The following is a 19,918-nucleotide window of genomic DNA, read 5'->3' on the forward strand; positions in this document are numbered from 1 at the left end:
GGTGTGTCATGTACAACCAGGTAGACTCTTGCCTTGCCACTAAGTGGGACATAGCTGAGTTTTGCTCAGCCAGTGATGTATGTATGACCATTCTATAGTACTTGGTTAATTTCCCTTCTTTTCTCTTCCTGTTACAAAAGCTGGCCTTAAAACCTGAATCTTAAGCACTGTCTTCACTTGAAAGATTAGGCTCTGTCTTCATAAGTTTATGTGTGTAGTGCCTGCTAAAGGAAGATGAGTAAGGTGACACAGTTAGTTGTTTCAGGCTGAAACAACATGTTATTCCAGCAGGTAAATTAGATATGTATATTTATTATAGTCGATGTTTTTAGTGAAGGAAAACATTGCCAGCTATAAAAAGGGATTCATGAATAAATATCCGTGACAGCCAGGGTTGGAGAGTTGATATTTTATATAGACTTGATATTGTCTCATCTTTGTCACGACCAAATTGCATGGCCTTCAGTATTTCACAGCCTCAGTTTCCTCATCTGTTAAGTGGGAATAAAAGTGAACTCTGGCCAGATTGATTTAGGGACAAAACTAAGGAAGACAGAGAATGGGTGATAGATAGTTTTGTTTTGTTTGTTTTTTAAGAAAAGAACTAGTTGTATGTTTGCTAGCACAGGATGCTGATGCAAATTAATCCATTGCTATTTGATCAAATTGTAAGTGTTGGCCCAGGTTTTGCAGAATTGCTCTGTTGGAAAATCACGAATTCTTACTGCTGTAATTGAAGGCTCCTGTTTCCATTATTTCAACATTTTATGAAGCAATGTTTGGCTCACAATGCTGTGGGCTAATCCAAAAGTGCATGACACAAAAGTGAGGGCCATGGCATGCTCCTCCTTGATGCTTGAATGCTTAAGCTTTCTGAAGCAGGAAAGTTTTACATGGTGGTATTTTATTTAGCTCTGCACTGTTCTTACACTCTTGGTTTTCCACAGCTCACCATACTCAAAATTTCCATTTTCTTTCCAGTGATACTTTTAGGGTGAAAAAGTCACCAAAAAGATCTCCGCTGTCTGATGCACCTTCACAGGTAAAGAATACTGACAAGCTTTTTTGTTTAAATGATTTTTTGTTGACACTCGTCCAGTGCAAATTCCTGATAACTGTCTGACAACCAATTATCTTTTGGGGACTCATTCAGTAGGGATAGTAAACCAACATCTTCAAGTAAAATCACAGATCTAATATAATTTTTTGATAACAAAATAGAAATACACATTTTTTTTACTGAAACAATTAGCGGTCAAAACCTGTAATCCAAGCTTTTGAACACTTCAAGCATAGGTATTCAAAGCAAAAATGAAAAACAAATGAAATAGATTCTGGTACAGTTGATTTTGCTCTGATAAACTTTAAAAAAAGGCATTTAAAATCTTGTAAACATGAATGCATTTAAGGGGAAGAAATGCAAATGATTTGCAGATTAGCTTGCATAATGGCATAGCAAGGCTGAACATCTCCAGAGACCAAATTAAAAAATAAATATATTATAGAAAAGCAGTCTAAAAGAAAAGCAAATGCAGGGGAGCTAGATTGCAAGGCATCTTTCCTTATTTGGTACCATAAAGCCAAAAGACACCTGATGCCATAAAGAGTGGGGAATCCCAAGCAGACTAGATCATTTGGAAATGTCATCAATTAAATGGAAATAGTGTTTGACAGAGAGGCAGATTTCCAAAGTTCTTCAGTGCCCCAATAGCGATTGCATATTGCCCTAGTTCTTCTGTTGCTGAGCCCTTGGTCATGATTCACACAGTCAGCTGATGGACTTGTCATGACTTGTAACGCAATTTGTTTCTTAAAGCAGGTATTGCAATGCCACCACAAACTGTGAGAATGTTCTGTGGCATAGCAAAATTCCCTTATTGGGGGCAGCATCAACCCTGTTATTTTACAAGGGGACTACCACACTTCTGTGTGCAGAGTGGTCTAAAACAATAGATTTTTTAAAAAAAAGTAAGTTTGTGTAGAATTGAATTCTTCACAAATAACATAGTTGAACTAATCACAAAAACAAATGATGCCCCACTTCATCTCACCTGTCATTTATCCTAGCATTTATTGAAGCAATGATTCTCAGATATCTGTAAGAGAACAAGGTCCATTCATATTTGTTGCCTGGAGTGGCCCTACCATTAGACAAGGTGAGACAACTGTCTCAGGCAGCATATGATAGTGGCAATAGTGGACCTCCCTCCTGCTGTTCCTTCTAAGACCCCCTGGCCTGTGTTTGAGGACAGAGCTGTATATGTGGTACAGCATGTTCTTGCTTCTCTAAATTAGCCTGCTATGTCAGGTACTAATGGAGGGCACTCTCCCATCAGCTGTGTTGAATTAGGATTCAACTTCGACTCCATTTGGCTTCTGTATATGGAACAAGGAGGTGACACCATCTTGTCCTTCAGGCAGCAAAATATCTTGAGCTGGCTCTGTCCATACTACAGTTTCTTAAGGGCTGAAATCCTAGGCCAGTGATGGCCAAACTTGGCCCTCCAGCTGTTTTAAGACTACAATTCCCATCATCCCTGACCACTGGTCCTGTTACCATATTTTTCGCTCTATAAGGCACACCAGACCATAAGATGCACCTAGTTTTGGGGGGAGGAAAACAAGAAAAAAATATTCTGAATCCCAGAAGCCAGAACAGCAAGAGGGATCGCTGCGCAGCGATCCCTCCTGCTGTTCTGGCTTCTGGGATGGCCGCGCAAAGCCTCTTCAGGGCAGTGGGATGAAGGCTCCCCGTGCCCTGAAGAGGCTTTCCGCAGCTAAGCCAGAAGCTAGAGAAGCAAGAGGGAGCGCAGCGCAGCGATCCCTCTTGCTGTTCTGGCTTCTGGGATAGCTGCGCAGCCTGCATTCACTCCATAAGACGCACACACATTCCCCCTTACTTTTTAGGAGGGGAAAAATGCGTCTTATAGAGCAAAAAATACGGTAGCTAGGGATGATGGGAGTTGTGGTCCCAAAACAGCTGGAGGGCCAAGTTTGGCCATCACTGTCCTAGGCTCTATGAAGCTTGAATAAGTAGTTAAAAAGAAAGTAAAAGGAAGCCAGATACAAGAGGAGAGACAATTGTTTCTTTCTTTACAGCACAATAGTTATTTAACATTTCTTTCCCCTACTCTCAGGACTCTACGCCACTGCCTACAACCGAAACACCCTCTGTTGTATCCACTGTGGTTCATGCAACAGATGAAGAGAAACTGGCCTCTTCAGTGGGCAACCAGAAATGGACTTGCATGACAGTGGATCTAGATTCTGACAAGCAGGATTATCCCCAGCCTTCGGATCTGTCGACTTTTGTAAATGAAACCAAGTTCAGCTCTCCCACAGAAGGTAAGCTGGCAGAAAGAGGTGGAATCAATTTCCCCTCCTTAAGATGGGGAAAACAAACAGATGTGGAGAGCGATGAAGGAAGCAAATGTGCCTTTTGATTACCTTTGCTCAAGTGCAGGTTGAATGATCCCATTTAATGTTGTCTTCCAGCATATCTAGCTTAATTCACTGCCTCGCTTCTATTTAAGTGCTTTGTTTGCCTAATATGGTTTCCGCATAGGGATGTTTGGAGGTGATCCAGAAAACTCCTGCCGTCAGTAACAAACTGTAATTAGCTTTGGTAGCGATTGTATGAAATCTTTTATTTCTAGGCAGTTTCCTGCACCATTGTTGGAGCTCCCACATTCACATTTTGCTTTTTATATTGCTGCTCCATTAATTGGCCCGGCTCTTGGGATTTCTTTAGCTACTGCTTGTAAGCATCAGTCGTCGGACGTATTAAAAATGTGTTTGGAAGATAGTACAAGAGGGAGAAAAGATTTAACAGCGCTCGTTCCCTCATGCACTATGTAAGCTTGGGGGTATTAGGGTTAACCATGCAGCATTTCATGTGCAGAGTACTGCCATAAGATTATGATGAAAGTGTAGGTAGGATCTAAGCATTGTGGAAGCCCTGATAGTCTTTAACCAGATATACACAGTGCATTTAACCCAATTAGCTCATAATTAAGAGGGACATATAAATTTGTGCTTAACTTACTTAACATGAATCTTTGTGTTGTGATCACTGGGTCAATAAACGCAGCTCGTGTTTTGCAGTTCTCTTTACTCATAACTTTATGCTTCTCAAAATATTAGTGTCAGTTACTGGTTCTCTGTGTGTCTGCATGATGCCTGCCTTATGAAATACACACTGAACAGTTTGACAAAATGGGGTTGTTGTTTTTTGCTGGATAATAACAGGTATAGTATTGGGGGGGGGGGTTGCCTCTGCCCTGTAAAACAACGTAAGATTGACTGAGTTAAGACACCATTCACATAGATAAACATAGACATATATCTGCAGATCAGGCTTTGCCAACCTGGTGCCCTCCCAGATGCTTTTGACTGAAATTCCCATCAGCCCCAGCCAGGTGGAGGGCACCAGGTGGACAAAGGCTGCTGTAGGTAGTATTTTGATAAACTCAGCTGTCTTTTCTATGAATAGGGCAGGTTTTGTTACTTTACAATTCAGTGTGTTTAGCTACAATTCACTGTGTTTTGGTTTTGTTTCTTACATTTCTACCACAGTCTTTGGCTCTGAAGGGTCCCCAGAGCAGCCCATGAAAGTATAATAGAAGAATAAAACTAATTAAGGTCATTTTATAACGCTAGTCGAAAACAGTATTAAGAAATTATTTTAACAAATAGCCTTGAAAGTATCTCTTCCACACAGCCAAAATAGCTTCTGGAAGAAAACCAGTTTTAATTAATTTTTGAAAGGCTTAATCCTGATCAGCTGCCTTACTAATTGGTCCTGTAAGGAGTGTGCCACCATGAAGAAGGCCCTGCTCTTTTGTCAGATTTCTTAATCCCAATAACATGCGCACCCACCCTGAGAGCCCTCAGGACCCCATAGCGGTACCTTAACTTCAGATTTTGCCTGGTGGCTCCTCAACTCCAGTGAGTGGAAAGGACCCTTGTCATCACAGAGTCACTGTTGTAACATGCAGCACTTGTAAATTCCCTCTGATATATCTGGCTTGCAACTGAGGCTGTAACCTCAGGCATCCTCCAGTCCCTGTTTGTCTCACCCAGCTGTTCCCTTCACAGCTGCCGTACTCTTGGTCTCTCAAGGAAAGTCAGTGTGATATAGTGGCTTGTGTGTCAGACCAGGATCAGGGAGACAGATTCAAATCCCCACTCAGCTGTGAAGCTCTCTAGGTCACCTTGGTCCAGTCACTTCCCAGAGCTGTTATGGGGCATGATATGGTTATGGGGAAAGAGAACCACGTACCTCCTTGAGCTCCCTGGAAGAAAGGAAGGATGTAACTGATGAATAAAATGAGTGTAGGCTGAGGTGCTTATACACAAGTTGTAATTTAAAATATTGTTAGAATAAGGAAAGAAAGAAAGAATGCAAGTTCTTCCTTAAAGAAAAATAGATTATTATAATCATAATTAGAATGATTTAACACAAGATTTGAACTCAAAACAGACTGGCACCCAGAGTGTCTCTGCATACTAATTTTCCTGCCTCTTGTGTCTACAGGGTAACATGTGGCCCAGATTACCTGTTAATTACAGCAAATAATGTTTCCTCTGTTGGGATCATTTAAATATAATCACACTTTCCCTCTGGACTCCTCTTCATGCTACAGTGAGAGTTTTCGGAGTAATTAAAGGATTCTTTCTGCGACTATCATTTGCACCACCTGTGATTTTTCTTTGAATATCTTTCTGATATCAAAGGCTACCTTCAATAGGCACTTGTCATGAACTGAGTATGACACTTGTCACCTTGTTTGTTTATTTGCTAATCCACTAGAATTCTTCTTATCTGGCTACTCAGGATAATTAAGCATTTGACACTTCTGCGAATCCCGAGCCATTTCTATAATAGGGTGCACCATTTATTTATTTTCAGAGCTAGGAATTGCCAAATTGATTCTGGAATCGAGTAAGATGAAATACTCATCAACCCCAAACCCAGAAGAGATGATTTATGCATCTACTGTGAGATAGCGCAAGGACTGAAACTGATGTAATAATAGTATATACCCAAAGAGGACGTGAAAGCTGTGTCTTCCAGATAACAAGATGTCAGAGGCAATTAGAAGAGGTCCCCAAAAGACTTCTTTAACAGAAAAGGAATTGTCTTAAGCAAGCCTGCAGCTTATTTCAGAACTGATTTGACTTTTTTAGTCTTGATCTTAAAGTTGCTTTTGAAATAATATCTGCTCTCATTTTTAATTTTTAACATTATTTTATATGTTAAAATCCCTGTACATTTGGACACACACACACACACACACACACACACACACACACATACACCCCCCCAAACCATGATAGTTTTGCCAGCTATCTGGATTTTATTATTAGATCAAGTGTGAATTTCTGCATGAGAGATAAAATCCATGTCGAATCTTTCAAGCTTTAACCACTGCCATGTTGGCATTTAACATTTCAGGAAATGTTTCATCGTTCGTTGAGCGTATGGAGCTGACATATTTTCTCACGTCAAAATATCATAATTAGCACATTTATATGAGATTATGGAAGGGAAGGCCTTTAATTAACAGAAACGTCTTGCTGATCGAATGTGTGGAAGTTTCAGACAAAGAATGTGATCCAGAGCCCCGAATGCAATGGCTTCTTGTTCCCTTCTGCAAAGGGAAATTGCACCACAAAGCAGGATTCTCCCCCTCGCACAAGGAGTGCTCTGCTGCTCACAAATGAGAACAGGAAACCTGTGGTGTCCATGGAATGCCACATACGAATCAGTACTGCTAGATTGTGGTCAAAATCTTCATTGGTGCTTCTAATGTAGCAGATGTTTTGTTGCTGGCCATTGATGCACATTGGGGGAAGGGAATGAATCCTGGTCATTTTAAGTTGGACAGATCCATCAGGGACTTTCGTTTCACTCCTGGTTTATGTATGTGAACCTTTAAAAGGCAGAAAGCTAAGAACGGTCAGGGCAAATTAGGGGTTGGAATTATAGGAGCGCAATTAATTGTGCCATGTGTGATTTTCTGTAACTCGAGTACAGTGGTGCCTCGCAAGACGAAATTAATTCATTCCGCGAGTTTTGTCATCTTGCGATTTTTTCGTCTTGCGAAGCACGGTTTTGGAAAAGTTTTGGAAAAGCTTCAAAAATCACCAAAGTCTTCAAAAACCTCAAAAAAGGCTACCACACCGCGTGCTATGAGTTGCTCCTCGAAGTCAAGTCGCAACTGTATTAACGGTTTTAAGAAAAAGGAAACAAACTTGCAAGACGTTTCTGTCTTGCGAAGCAAGCCCATAGGGAAAATCGTCTTGCGAAGCAGCTCAAAAAGCCAAAAACCCTTTCGTCTTGCGAGTTTTCCGTCTTGCGAGGTACCACTATACAGAACTGAAGCGTCCTGCATGAGGCAACACAAGCAATTTACCAAATGTTTCTAGGGAGAGCATGAAATAGTACAGCATCTGGATTTCCCAAACATGTGTTTCAAAGTGACAAATAGTGTCATGAATGGTGACGAAAGTATTCAGAAATGAATACAGTAATAATAAATTTGGTCTGCTGATGGATGCCAGCCATAGTTCTGTGTCTCTGCAGTTTAAGGGTGTCTTCCTGCCATAAATATGACCCCCTGTAGATACAGTATGGAACTGATTCTGTGATGCAAGGAACCCCATAGTGTTTAGAGAGCGATATGCTTGACTCTGTTCGCTTGCAGGAGAATATGCAAGCTTACTTTTTGCAACGGAGACCGCAGTTCAAACCTCACTGCTGCTCTAAACTTAAAACAAGTCATTCCCATTGATTTCGGGGAAATGTGCTTCCAAACAATGGCTGGAAACTGTTGAGGCCCATTATTTACATATAAGGGCTTACCGTATATACAATGGGACTTCCTCTCCCAGGTTTTAGCTGCTTGTTTTAGAGTTAGGCTGTGGAATTCAAAGTGGGATGGAGCAAGACAGTCTCTGCTGAACAGCTGAAAAGTCGTAGGGTGATGGTGTGGTTTCAGGGTTTTTCAGCAGCAGATCCATAGGAGAAATGGTTAGCTCTTCACCTTTGCAATCCTTCATCTCCCATGTATCAGCTTTGCCTTCACTGTGGCAAACAAGCATCTAGAAACCGTACTTGAGGGACAAGAAGCTGGGCATTGTAGAGAGGAAATGGTGGACAAGGTAATGTTTAAGAAGCCTTCCCGTGCTTGTCCTCACCCCATTGCCTTGAAGCTTGTTTGGCAGTAGCTGGGCTTCCTAGATCCATGTTTACCACCAAACAAGACTACCGTCTTCAGGCATTCTTAATATGGCTGAAATGAACATGTGGAGGAAGATGGCTTTTGAAGCAGAGCTAGTGCCCTCCTCCAAGTTCTTTCCTCCTCTTTTAATCATGCCCCATGATGAACATCTGAACAGGGCTCATTTTCATCCATATTTGAGACCTGCTGCCAAACATGTAATTTTGCTAAACAAACTCCTTGTGCTTTCAGCTGTCCCACTGCGTACTTCATCCTTAACATTGTGCCCTTTTAAGTGTTTAATTGAAGTTCCTAATAGCACTGGTCGTTCTCCAGTGGGCAGAATGTAGATCAAGATCTACTGTTAGGTAGATCTGTGTGATTTTTGTGGTAGTTCAGTGAGGATTCTGACTACTGATTGCAAACACAAGAATACTTTTTCACCCCTCTTCTAAATTATTCCCTGAGATGAAGAAAACTTTGAGATAGGAGAAAACTAAAAGTGGATTTTTGTGCAGCTGGACTGAGAGGGTCCTGTAAGGCACACTGTTTCCAAGAGTGATTCACCTGGTGATGGCAGTGCAGCAACAATAACCTCCCAGCAGCAGTGTCTCTGCCACTCACTGGAAGGAGAACGGTTGAGGCAGCAGTGAGATTAGGGTTGTGTGGGTCAATGGCAGAGCCAAACCGGTATGTCCACACAGCCCTGACCCTGCCACTTCCCCCCTCCCCTTCTTGGTAACCAGAATATGATGTTGTCTGGGGCAGTTACTGTAGCTCTGACCCATCAGGCAAGTAATTCCTGACTGTTTTTGAGCTCCTATTTTGCACCTTGTTCTAGTTGGTGGACTTAGGTTGGCTGAGAAGTAGCTCTCACAACTATGAAGTCCATCTGCCACTGTTCTAAGGTGTTCCTGCTTCCAAAGATATATGCTTGAGAACAAAATACATGTACAATCTATCTTAATTGGCACGTTCTCATTTAAATGATGGTCATAGTGAAATATAAAGAAGTTGTGGTTGGTACATATTGTTAAGTAACAAGTGGCTCTAAGCCTGGCACAACCACTCTGCTCCCATGCATCAGTCAGATATTTCCTTCCCACACTTCTCCTCCCACTGCTGAATATGTGGGTCTTATGGCATGCCATGCATTGGATTAGATATATTGCACCTATTAAAAACATTGCTTTGAAAGGACATGAAAGCCCATGCCTTACATAATAATTAAGGGCAGCCAGGCTGTGGTCCTTTGCCATGTTAGAGTGTTCACAGCCTATCACTTCAGTCATTTTCATGTCAAGAGAGAAATAATAAAGGGACCACAATTCCTAGATAAAAGCCCCATAGTTTATAGAAGTGACATAATTTGAATGCATCAGCTTGTGAATATGATTTTCCGTTTGAGCGTACAGAACAGAAAGTTCAATCAAGTATACATCATTGTTAATTTAATGGTTTAAGAGAGGGGAAGAGCACTCTGGGTAAATAAAATCTAAGTGTTTGGCCATTTCAGAGAAGAAGAAAGCAGGGGATGAAGAGAAGATATCTAACATTAGGACCTAGACGATGAACGACTTGGATAATCCTTGTTTGTGCCATTGGGCTCTGATTGATATGCAGGCAAAGATCAATACTCAGCATGTTTTGAGTTGTATCTGCCAATTTTGATTTTTGTGCTCATTAGGAAAGCATCAGCTGGCAAGCCTCTAGGCTTTTGTTATTGTCTCAGAGAGTACTTCCACCACCATAACAAGCACACTTTTCGATTTATTGCAGATCTGGAGTATGGCAATTCCTATGAAATAGAATATATGGAGAAGATTGGTTCCTCCATACCTGTAAGTTTCCACTTTCTTATTTGAGCTCATAGATGAACACAGTCACCCCAGTCTCATAGATCATGTAAATTCAAGGAAACTGAACAACTTGAGTTTTATTTCTTAATTATTTTGAGGCATCACTGAAAATTGGGAGAGAAATTTTAGCACTTCATCACTTTTCATTTGGGGTATGGAGGTGGCTGAAAGCTTCAGTTTATAGAAGATGCACTGTAATTTCTCTCTCTCTTCTTTCTGACAGCAGGATGATGACACTCAGACAAAGCAATCTTTGTACCTTATGTTTGATGCACAGCAGGAGAGTCCAGTGAAGTCTCCTCCAGTCCGATTATCAGACTCTACAACTCCTTGTTCTGGGTACTTCACAGCATTATCAAAAAGAATAATTACTTGTAGTAATCATCACAACAACTAGAACTAGGCCTTCTTGTGGACATGATGGTGCACACAGCAGCCAATGAAGCTGAATACTGGAAGATTTGGGACAGATGAAAGAAAGTACTACTTCTTACAGTGTATAGTGAAACTATGGAACTTGATCCCACAAGATGCAGTCATGGCCATCAGCTTGGATGGCTTTTCAGTGGTTCTCAACCTGTGGGTCCCCAGATGGACTGCAACTCCCATCATCCCTGAGCTCTGGCCTTGCTAGCTAGGAGTGATGGGAGTTGTAGTTCAACAACATCTGGGGACCCACAGGTTGAGAAAGGCTGGATTAGATGAATTAATAGAGGATAAGGTTATAAAAGGCTACTAGCAATGATTCTCTACCTTGTTGTTGTTGTCGATAGTGGAGGCAGGGCACTACTACTACTACTACTAATAAGTAGTAGTAGTAGCAGCAGAAGCAGCAGCAGTAGTAGTAGTTATAGCCTGACCATCTGACTGGGTTGCCCCAGCCACCAAACAAAAATTAAAACACAGTATTAAAACAAGAATAGCATAAGATCCTAAAATGCTCATCCATGTTACATATAAAAGGGCAGATCCATCTCAAACCACCCCACTAAAAATATGAGTAGATTTGACTATGTCTTCTATATTATTGTTTTCTGGATTCTTTTCACCTGCCCCAAGGCCAGCTATGATGAAAGGCAGGATATATATAGTTTTTATTAAAAAAATAAATATAGTTCTTCTGTGCCGGTGTTACAGTTCCCCATATATTTGCTGGGGTCATATTCCTGACCTGTAGTCATCCATCAGTGTCATGTGGAACCAGACCATGTAGCAGTGACAACCACCCTGCACAAGTAATTGTTTCATTGTATGTGATGTTTACTATTATTAATAAGAATTAATAATTATTATTAATAAGAGCTTTCATATTAGAATGTAATTTAATGCATAATAATAATAATAATAATTTATTATTTATACCCCGCCCATCTGGCTGAGTTTCCCCAGCCACTCTGGGCGGCTCCCAATTGAGTGTTAAAAACAATACAGCATTAAATATTAAAAACTTCCCTAAACAGGGCTGCCTTCAGATGTCTTTTAAAGATAAGATAGCTGCTTATTTCCTTCACATCTGAAGGGAGGGCGTTCTACAGGGCAGGCGCCACTACCAAGAAGGCCCTCTGCCTTGTTCCCTGTAACCTCACTTCTCGCAATGAGGGAGCCGCCAGAAGGCCCTCGGCGCTGGATCTCAGTGTCCGGGCTGAACGATGGGGGTGGAGACGCTCCTTCAGGTATACAGGACCGAGGCCATTTAGGGCTTTAAAGGTCAGCACCAACACTTTGAATTGTGCTTGGAAACGTACTGGGAGCCAAAAGTATAGGCTGTGAGGTAGGCATAACTCTCCATCGTGCTATGTATTGGTTTTGCTAGCAAACTGAAAGCATGGTTCTTTATTGTATCTCAGGTCAAGCTTGGAAGAAACTGAAGCCCAATTGTCCTCTGGAGTGAAATTACAACATCCAGCTTCACGATCACTGGCTGTGAGCCAAGAGACATCAATACCTGACAAATCAAAAACAAAAGAACTGGAGCCCACTCCAAACAACATTGACATAGTAAGTTGGTTGATTGTATGCCCTCTATATCGGGCAAAGTAGTTTGAGTGCAGATCCAAGTAGGCCATCGCTTTTAAAATATAAAAGGGTTTAATTGCTTAAGATATATTAACTTTTATTGTTTCTCTCTCTGCAAGAACTCACAGCAAATGTTCAGCTTTTTGTTATATACTCTTTCTCACTCTCACTCTCTTTTGGGGGCAAATGCCGGCACTTGTAATATGGTGGAAGGAAAGCATTATTTACTACAGATTTTGTTGGTAGTTCCCTAGGGATTAAGCATATATGAAGGCTGGTGCATGACTTTAACCGTGAGTGGTTCTGCCAGTTTTTGTTACCTGTTCTGTATCCTGCTTGCTCTTCAGACCACACCTGAGGACCCCTTTGTCTCTGCTGATGCCCTTCTCAGTAGGATATCTCATCCACCTTCAGTGTGTGATCAGCTTCAATATCTAGAGCCTGACTTAGCAGAAAAGAACCCCCCAATATTTGCTCAGAAACTTCAGGTTTGTAATGGAAGTCTGTCAGTGTTCCTTCAGTGTTTGTAAATGCCAGCAAAAGGCTAATGCCCCTGTCTGAAAAGGGACGTGCAGCATAAACCTTCTGCAAGCCTACGAGGAGAAGTTGTGCTATGCTAATAATTTTTTCTGTTGATATTATTTTAACCATTCATGCGAGGGATGGGCAAAAAGAAAATGAAAGTCCGCACGAGAAATTTGGTGAAATGCTAGTGTGGGTGGAATGGCATTCAGGGGTTTGGCTCTTACTTTAAAATCATTATCAGGTGTTTGAATGGTGTATACTATTGCTTTTAACTATTCCACCCCCCCCCCCCCCGGTAGCTTTGTGTCAGGTTCACAGTTGTCTTATCGATCTTCCAGCATCTTATACTTCCTGTTTGGATGGCATTACATCAGGACAATTTTCAGGGGTTTCTCCGCAAAGTGTGACTGACCAGAAGACTGTTTGCAGAACAATGAAGCATTCCACTGGATATTATTATTATTATTATTATTATTATTATTATTATTATTATTATTATTATAGAGCAGTGGAAGATTGTTATTGTTATTATTAATAATAATAAATGACACGTCTAACTTTAGAAAAAGAAATCAGTCCTCCAGAACACTTCAGTGCTCTGCAGGCAGCATTCTGGCCAGCCACACTTCATTTAAAGTCCCCTGGAGATAATCCTGATGTAGCATTGTCTGAACAGGCATTCCAAGAAGTCAGGAGACTGATAAACTACCTAAGAATCCTGCACAAAGCTACTGTACAATTAAAAAAAATGATTAAGTGAGAATTTACAATATTCAGCAACCTCATGATGATTTTAATGTTAAGATCCAGAAGCAAATCCTCACACACCCTTCAAGTTTCTTTAAAGTTATCATACATACACAAGTGACGGGGGGAGCAGTTTTGCAGGAGGCAAATGGTTTCACAAAGTGGTGTTGAGGATTCAGTTGTCAGAAACTGACTTTGAACCAGTCATGTCCCTGATGATAAAAATAATATCCTCCAGACCAATTTACAGTCTATAACACACCCACACACCTGTATACACCCCTCTTTTAGAGCCCAGTGTGTGAACTGGGTATACAGTGGTACCTTGGTTGTCAAACTCTGACTCCTGGAACTGTTCCTTTGAATTTGTACTGCAAACATGCGGAATTGCAGTGCAAATTAAAATGTCAGTTCTACAAATGCACTTAGCTTTGGGCTTAAATGCATACTTTCTTAATGAAGATCAAGATAAAGCAAGGCAGAATTAAGTACTCATTTATTACGGCAAGTAGAAAGGATCGCACACAGGAACAAGAACTGCCTCAGTTGCTCACCTCTTGGTGAGATGATGCTGTCAGTCTTGTGAGGGTGGTTCTCTAAGGCTGGAATCCTGTGCACACTTCCTTAGGAGTAAGTCACTGAGCTCAGTGGGAGTTGCTTCGAAGTAAATCTTTGTATGGGTGAAACTTTTGTGAAACGATTTGTACTGCACAGCTAGAGGAGTAGCACATGCCACATTATCTAGCGTGTAAATCTTTTAGCAATATTTTCTAATAAGTAAATTGGAGTGAGTGGTCTTAAGGCAGCCTTCACCAACCTTGTGCTCATCAGATGATTTGGACTACAGCTTCCATCAGCTGTAGTCAGCATGGCCAATGGTCAGGTATGATGTACGTTGTGGTCCAAAATATCTGGAAAGCACTAGGTTGGAGAAGGCTGGTTCAAGATGTATGATAATTTTTATGATTCAGTTCTAGTTTATTTTTCAAGTAACTGAAAGCAATTGAATTATGAATGGTGGAAGGAGGAAGCAACATATAACTAATGTCAAAAGAGAAATACAAAATAGATTAAAAAATCTTTTTTGCTTCTTTAAGTAATTTTTAATGTTCCTTTCTTAACCAGAAAGCATTTTTGTCCCTATTTGCTAGAAGTACTTATTCATGTACTGCTTATGTTTCAGTTGAACCCTGAGTTAATGTCTATGTTGTCCCCAAATGGTGATTGTAACAGACTGATATATGGCATTCATTTTGCGAATGTGGACATTCATTTATGTCATGTTCTTAATGCATTTTCCCTGTGCATCGCTCACAACCATCCCACTGACAGGAGGAGTTAGAGTTTGCTGCAATGAGGATAGAAGCCCTGAAGCTAGCCAGACAAATTACCCTGGCTTCTTTCAGCTCCTCAGATACGGAGGTATCTGTGACCTGCCTGCAGTTTGTGTGCAACTGATCACAGCTTAAGGAACCCAAATGCATTTTCTTTTAACAAAAGTTTCTCTGAGTGGTGTTGCTTGATGTTTCTGGCACCTTCGTACTTAGGAGGACATCAAAAAGCATGCCAAGAGTCTTCCTCTAATCCCAAATTCTATCACCTTCACTTGCAGATATGTTTTTAAAATCACTATCATGTGTATTTGGCTACAGATACAACTTTGGCCATCAGTCGGCTTTGGTTTTCACAAATTAATGGATTTCTTGGTCACTTAACTATTATAGTATCACGACACAGTTTACAGCTTGGAGGCTTTAATCAAAACAGTAAATTCAATTAAAATACACCTAATGGACCAATATCCCACAATTTGGTGAAAGTCAGCTTTCACGTGGAAATCTTGAAAATTGCAGACAAATGCTGTGAATGTCCAAAACTTGGATATATTGATGAATGTTCACAATTAACTTGCACTGTGTGATAGCACTCACTCCTGTGTGTCCAAAAGTGGGGAAACGTGTAGCTCTTTTTTTAAAGCAACCACAAAATTTACCTGGCATTGTTAGCTTTCATTTGTGTAGGCCACGATTCACCAAATTTTCGGCATTCACTATAGAATTCTATTGTTTGAAAATGTCCTGCAAGTGTGACGCCTAATTTAAGCATCCGTGTCCAGCAGTGCATTTCTTAAAACGGGAGACATCTCTAATTAAATTCTAATTTAAAATTTAATTGTCTATATCCGTGAATGAATAGCATTAGTAATAGCCAGGCACAATATCTGTACTCTAAGTCAGTGTTTCCCAACCGGTGTTCCGCGGCACACTACTGTGCCGTGAGACATCGGGTGGTGTGCCGTGGGAGGGAGGCGGGCGAGAGGCGGCGGCGGCGAGGATCCGGCGGGGGTGGGGGGAGCGGGGGCCGTCGTGCGCAACCGAACTCACTTGGCGCGCTGCCGGCTTGTCCTCCTTCAACCCGGGTCGGGCCAGGCCTGCTCACGTCCCCGGATCCCCTAGCAGCAGCCGCACGCTCTCCAAAAGCGCAACGCTGCGCGCAACCGCTCGGCCAGCTGGTGCTCTGCGACTCCGCCCTTTCCCCTCCCAGCGCCGGAGGGTTCGCGCGACCGCAGCTGTTCCCTTTCGCAGCGCGCGGGAAACAATTCCAGGCCGATTGCCTTGTGCCGAAAAGCACCGCCTCTCCTTCCAGCTCAGGCCCGGGCCGCCGGCTCCCCGAATGACGTCACGGGGGCGGGGCTTTAATGGTGGTGTGCCGCGAGATTTTTTTCCGGTAAACAGGTGTGCCGTTGCCCAAAAACGTTTGGGAAACACTGCTCTAAGTGAGCCCTGAGGCTTGTTTTATAGAAGCAGGATTTTGTCTAAATTACCTATACATAAAACTCCAAGGGCTGATGCTTAGTTAGCTATAAACTGCATGGGGGAGCATTTTTGCTGCTTGAGGAGTGATTTTAAACACCTTAACCCGTTTTGCCATACGTGTTTGAAGGTTAAAAGTTCAGCCAAACCACATCTCAACCTTCTAAGCAACAGGACTAAAAATAAAATAAAATGGGGTGGGGTAGGGGGAGGAGAATTGACAGTTTCTAAGCAAGGGGAGAAAACCTCCCTACACACAAATCTTCTTTATTCTTTGCGATCTAAAGTGTTTCCTTCCTGATAACGCCTACAGCATGCTGGCTGTTGCCATGTTGGTGTGGGGTTGCTTCTGTGATGCATGTGGTCTCGACTAGAGTGAAATGTTAGCTCTTAAGGAGTGTGTTTGATGTGCACAGCTGCTCTGCAGGGTCCCTTGCGGTGGTGTTAATGCAAAGGTCACAGCTCATGGGGTTTGACTGGAGCAGGGTACGTGTGTGGTTTCAGTCCCTTTTTTTTATTTACTGCCAGCTGCACATGGCATTTAGCTGATATTCTGCCCTAAAGGAAACATATATTTCCAAATTTTGAGCATATTGTATGCATGTGCTTTTGGAACTCATTTTTGTTTTGTAGCATGCATGCACCGCATGTACACAACCGGACGGGGCAGTTGTGGAGCCAATCCCAAGGTGATTTTAGCCATCTTCAAAACCCTTGCACCATAGCACTATAACTGCGCTTTGTGTGGATTAGACGGGCAAGCTGATTTGCAAATGCAAAGTTTATCCCCCCCCCAACTCATTTTTATGAATTGCTCGGCCTAATTACATAACCTGAAGCTCAGCTGCTGATTCAGTGGGCACAATGAGTGTAATCCCCTTCTTATTAAAACCAATGGCAAATTTTCCATCAGTTTATGGTGCGGCTGGGTCGATTTATTTTGCAGAACGCTATGAACAGGGTTTTAAAAATTACTTTACTTAGGGAAATTTGTGTATGTATAAATAAGTGCATGGGAACTGAACCCATATTATTTTAAAAGACTAATAATTCTGCATGTTAAGTTCCATTTGAACAAAATTGTAAGTCAGCCAGTTTGTGGTTAGAGAAAGGGGAGCAAAGTAGATATGTCAAAAAGCTTGAAAGGACAGTTTGAAGTGAAAGTGGTAAAACTTTCTGATTGTTCTTGAACTCTGAAGACATTGGGAATGTTTTATTCTCTTTGAGGGAAAGGTGGCAGCAGAGGAACTGATAAATGGTCATTTAGATCATTCAGATAGATAGATACAGTGCTTTTTCGGGGGGGGGGGGGGCGCAGGGGGACGCATACCCCAAGACATTTTGTGAATCTAAGTTTGGCCTCCTTGAGGGGTAATATTTCAATACGAGTAGGAAAATGAGAGTACCCCTAAACATTTTTTTTTAGAAAAAAAGCACTGGATAGATAGTATCCACACACACCCCCCAAAATATTTTCAAGATTATGTACATTGTCAGCACTAAATAAAGTAAAAAGGAAGAGTAGAGCAAGATGATAGAGCAAGGAAATAGGATGTGGTAAAATTGATATTATCCTTTTTTAATGCTGAAGATCTGATATCTGGTAGCATCTCTTCCAGCTTAATAGCTTTTCTGAGCATCTTGCATTTAGACTGGTATCCATGGTCTCAGCTAGATTGGGAATGGAATAACAATTTATATGCCTTGTATATGCGATATAGCATTGTGCCACCAGATGGCGCCATGGAGTCCCGTTTTTCTCTACCTGTTTTCCCTGTTTAAATTTACAACGCATTTAACTGAAACGCTTCTTTGATGTGTCTAGATCCAGCCCATATAGATCCATGTAAATTAGCATTCCTGTACGACTGGACTTCTGATTATCTGAATTATGACTGTGTCCCTCCCATAACTGAGGTTCAAAAGTGCTCTTTTAAACTTCATTTTAGTTAATGTGTGCTAGTATCGTTTACTTCTGCTGTAAAAGATGGACAGTGGCCTAGTTCACACATCATGCTAAACCAAATATGGCTTAGCATGAATGAGCAAGTTGTATGTGCTCCCACGGACTAAATTACTGCTTCTCTGCATCTTCCCAGTCATTCTGCTGCTGCACAAGGTTGAGCTAAGCTATGGCTTGGCTTAGAGGGTTGTCACAGACAAACCATGAGCCATAAAACATAAGACATATATTGGTTACAGCTCATGCTTATTCTGGAGAGAGCTAGACGATCAGACACACACTCATCTAAATGGTAGCGGAATGACCAGGAGTAAAGCAGCCATGATCTCGTCCCAAGTAGGCATGGCTTGACTTAGTGAGATGTGAAAACCAGGCCATTATGAGAGGATTAGCCTTGGAATTTGCCATCTTTAACACACACATAAACACCTCGCATTAGAAAGCACCTATAGTGGAATGTGTTCACAGCAGAGCTGCCAAGTGATTAAATGATTCCGGTTGATTAATGATCTTACTTTTAATCAGTTAATTACATTTGAGAGCTTTAACAAAACGTAAGGATCAAAACCATGCACTTGTTAGAAAGAAGGAGCATCTTTAATAATCTACCAAATAAAGCTTGAAGCCCTAGTTTACTACTATGACATTAGGCAGCTTTGCATATAATGCCAAACAATATTTTAGTGCTATGTGGATGAGCCTCAACATGCACACATTCCTCATTCTTCTACCCACATGCCCAAAGGGAGAATTTCAGAAGAATTTACTTTCACTTTTGTAGAATCTCACTTTAGTGTTATACTTGAGCTAGACAGTGCCAGATTTACATATAAGCTAAACAAGCTATAGCTTAGGGCCCCACTCCCTTGGGGGCCCCTCCAAAATTTAAAAGTATTTCACTATTAATATACTTCTTCTTAATTGTATTTCAGTTCAACAATTACTTTGACTAAATACATATTTTGTTATGTGCAAATGGCTTTAGATACCTATTAGGTCCATAAATTACCATATAGCATATATTCAACACAAAAAACAGCGACAATTTGTTGTTGGCAAAGGACAGCTGGACATATAAAGGGCCCCATTACCTTCAGTGGCTTAAGGCCTCATCAAATCTAGACCTTGCCCTGGCTAGGAATCTCGATTTAAACCACATTATGGTCAGTTTCATAATAGGCCAACTTCAAAACATGCCTTATGATGCATGGGTTTCTTTTAAACCAGGGCTTCTGGATCGAACCTAACACTTAGCTGTTAAGGAGCATCCATTGTTTAGTCATAGAATCATAGCATCATAGAATTGCAGAGTTGGAAGGGACCATGAGGGTCATCTAGTCCAGCCCCCTGAAATTCAGGAATCTTTTTGTCCAATGTGGGGCTGCAATCTGAGATTGAGAGATTGAGAGTCTCATGCTCTGCTGACTGAGTTGTTATGTGTGAACAAAGCTGAACATTATTTGAAATACTTTTCTCTGTAACGTTAAAAGTTCAAAACTCCTTTTTAATTCATAGTTATGAAATGTGCAGATATTTTCCTGAGTGGATTAGCACGACAATGGGGAAACTGGAGGAGCAGCTAATTAAGTGCAATCAAGAGATGTTATATCTCTGATTTTGACGGATAATCCAGAAAAATTGATGCTGGAAAAGCCCCTGTGTTTAAGTCCCCATGTTTAATCTGAGCTTGATAGTTTCTTCTGATGTCTTGTTAGGATAGGAAGTGCACTTTTTGGTTAACTTTCCACTTTACCGCCACCATTGCCAAGG

General features: G+C 41.3%; 1 protein-coding gene across 17 annotated transcripts in view; it reads left to right on the plus strand.

Annotated features, from left to right (window-relative positions):
* The window catches only part of TACC2 (transforming acidic coiled-coil containing protein 2), a 162,246-nt gene that overhangs the window by 124,169 nt on the left and 18,159 nt on the right, over positions 1-19,918 (plus strand). For 14 of the 17 annotated variants that reach the window (XM_077930309.1, XM_077930301.1, XM_077930306.1 and 11 more), the window contains 7 exons: positions 982-1,042; positions 3,138-3,345; positions 10,005-10,066; positions 10,308-10,423; positions 11,932-12,082; positions 12,448-12,588; positions 14,705-14,794. In XM_077930309.1, the coding sequence (XP_077786435.1) occupies positions 982-1,042; positions 3,138-3,345; positions 10,005-10,066; positions 10,308-10,423; positions 11,932-12,082; positions 12,448-12,588; positions 14,705-14,794 (829 nt within the window). The remainder of the gene's footprint in view (positions 1-981; positions 1,043-3,137; positions 3,346-10,004; positions 10,067-10,307; positions 10,424-11,931; positions 12,083-12,447; positions 12,589-14,704; positions 14,795-19,918) is intronic. The other 3 variants (XM_077930303.1, XM_077930304.1, XM_077930307.1) reach the window with 3 other exon arrangements.

The sequence above is a fragment of the Podarcis muralis genome, chromosome 6 (assembly GCF_964188315.1).
Source record: "Podarcis muralis chromosome 6, rPodMur119.hap1.1, whole genome shotgun sequence".
Lineage (NCBI taxonomy): Eukaryota > Metazoa > Chordata > Lepidosauria > Squamata > Lacertidae > Podarcis > Podarcis muralis.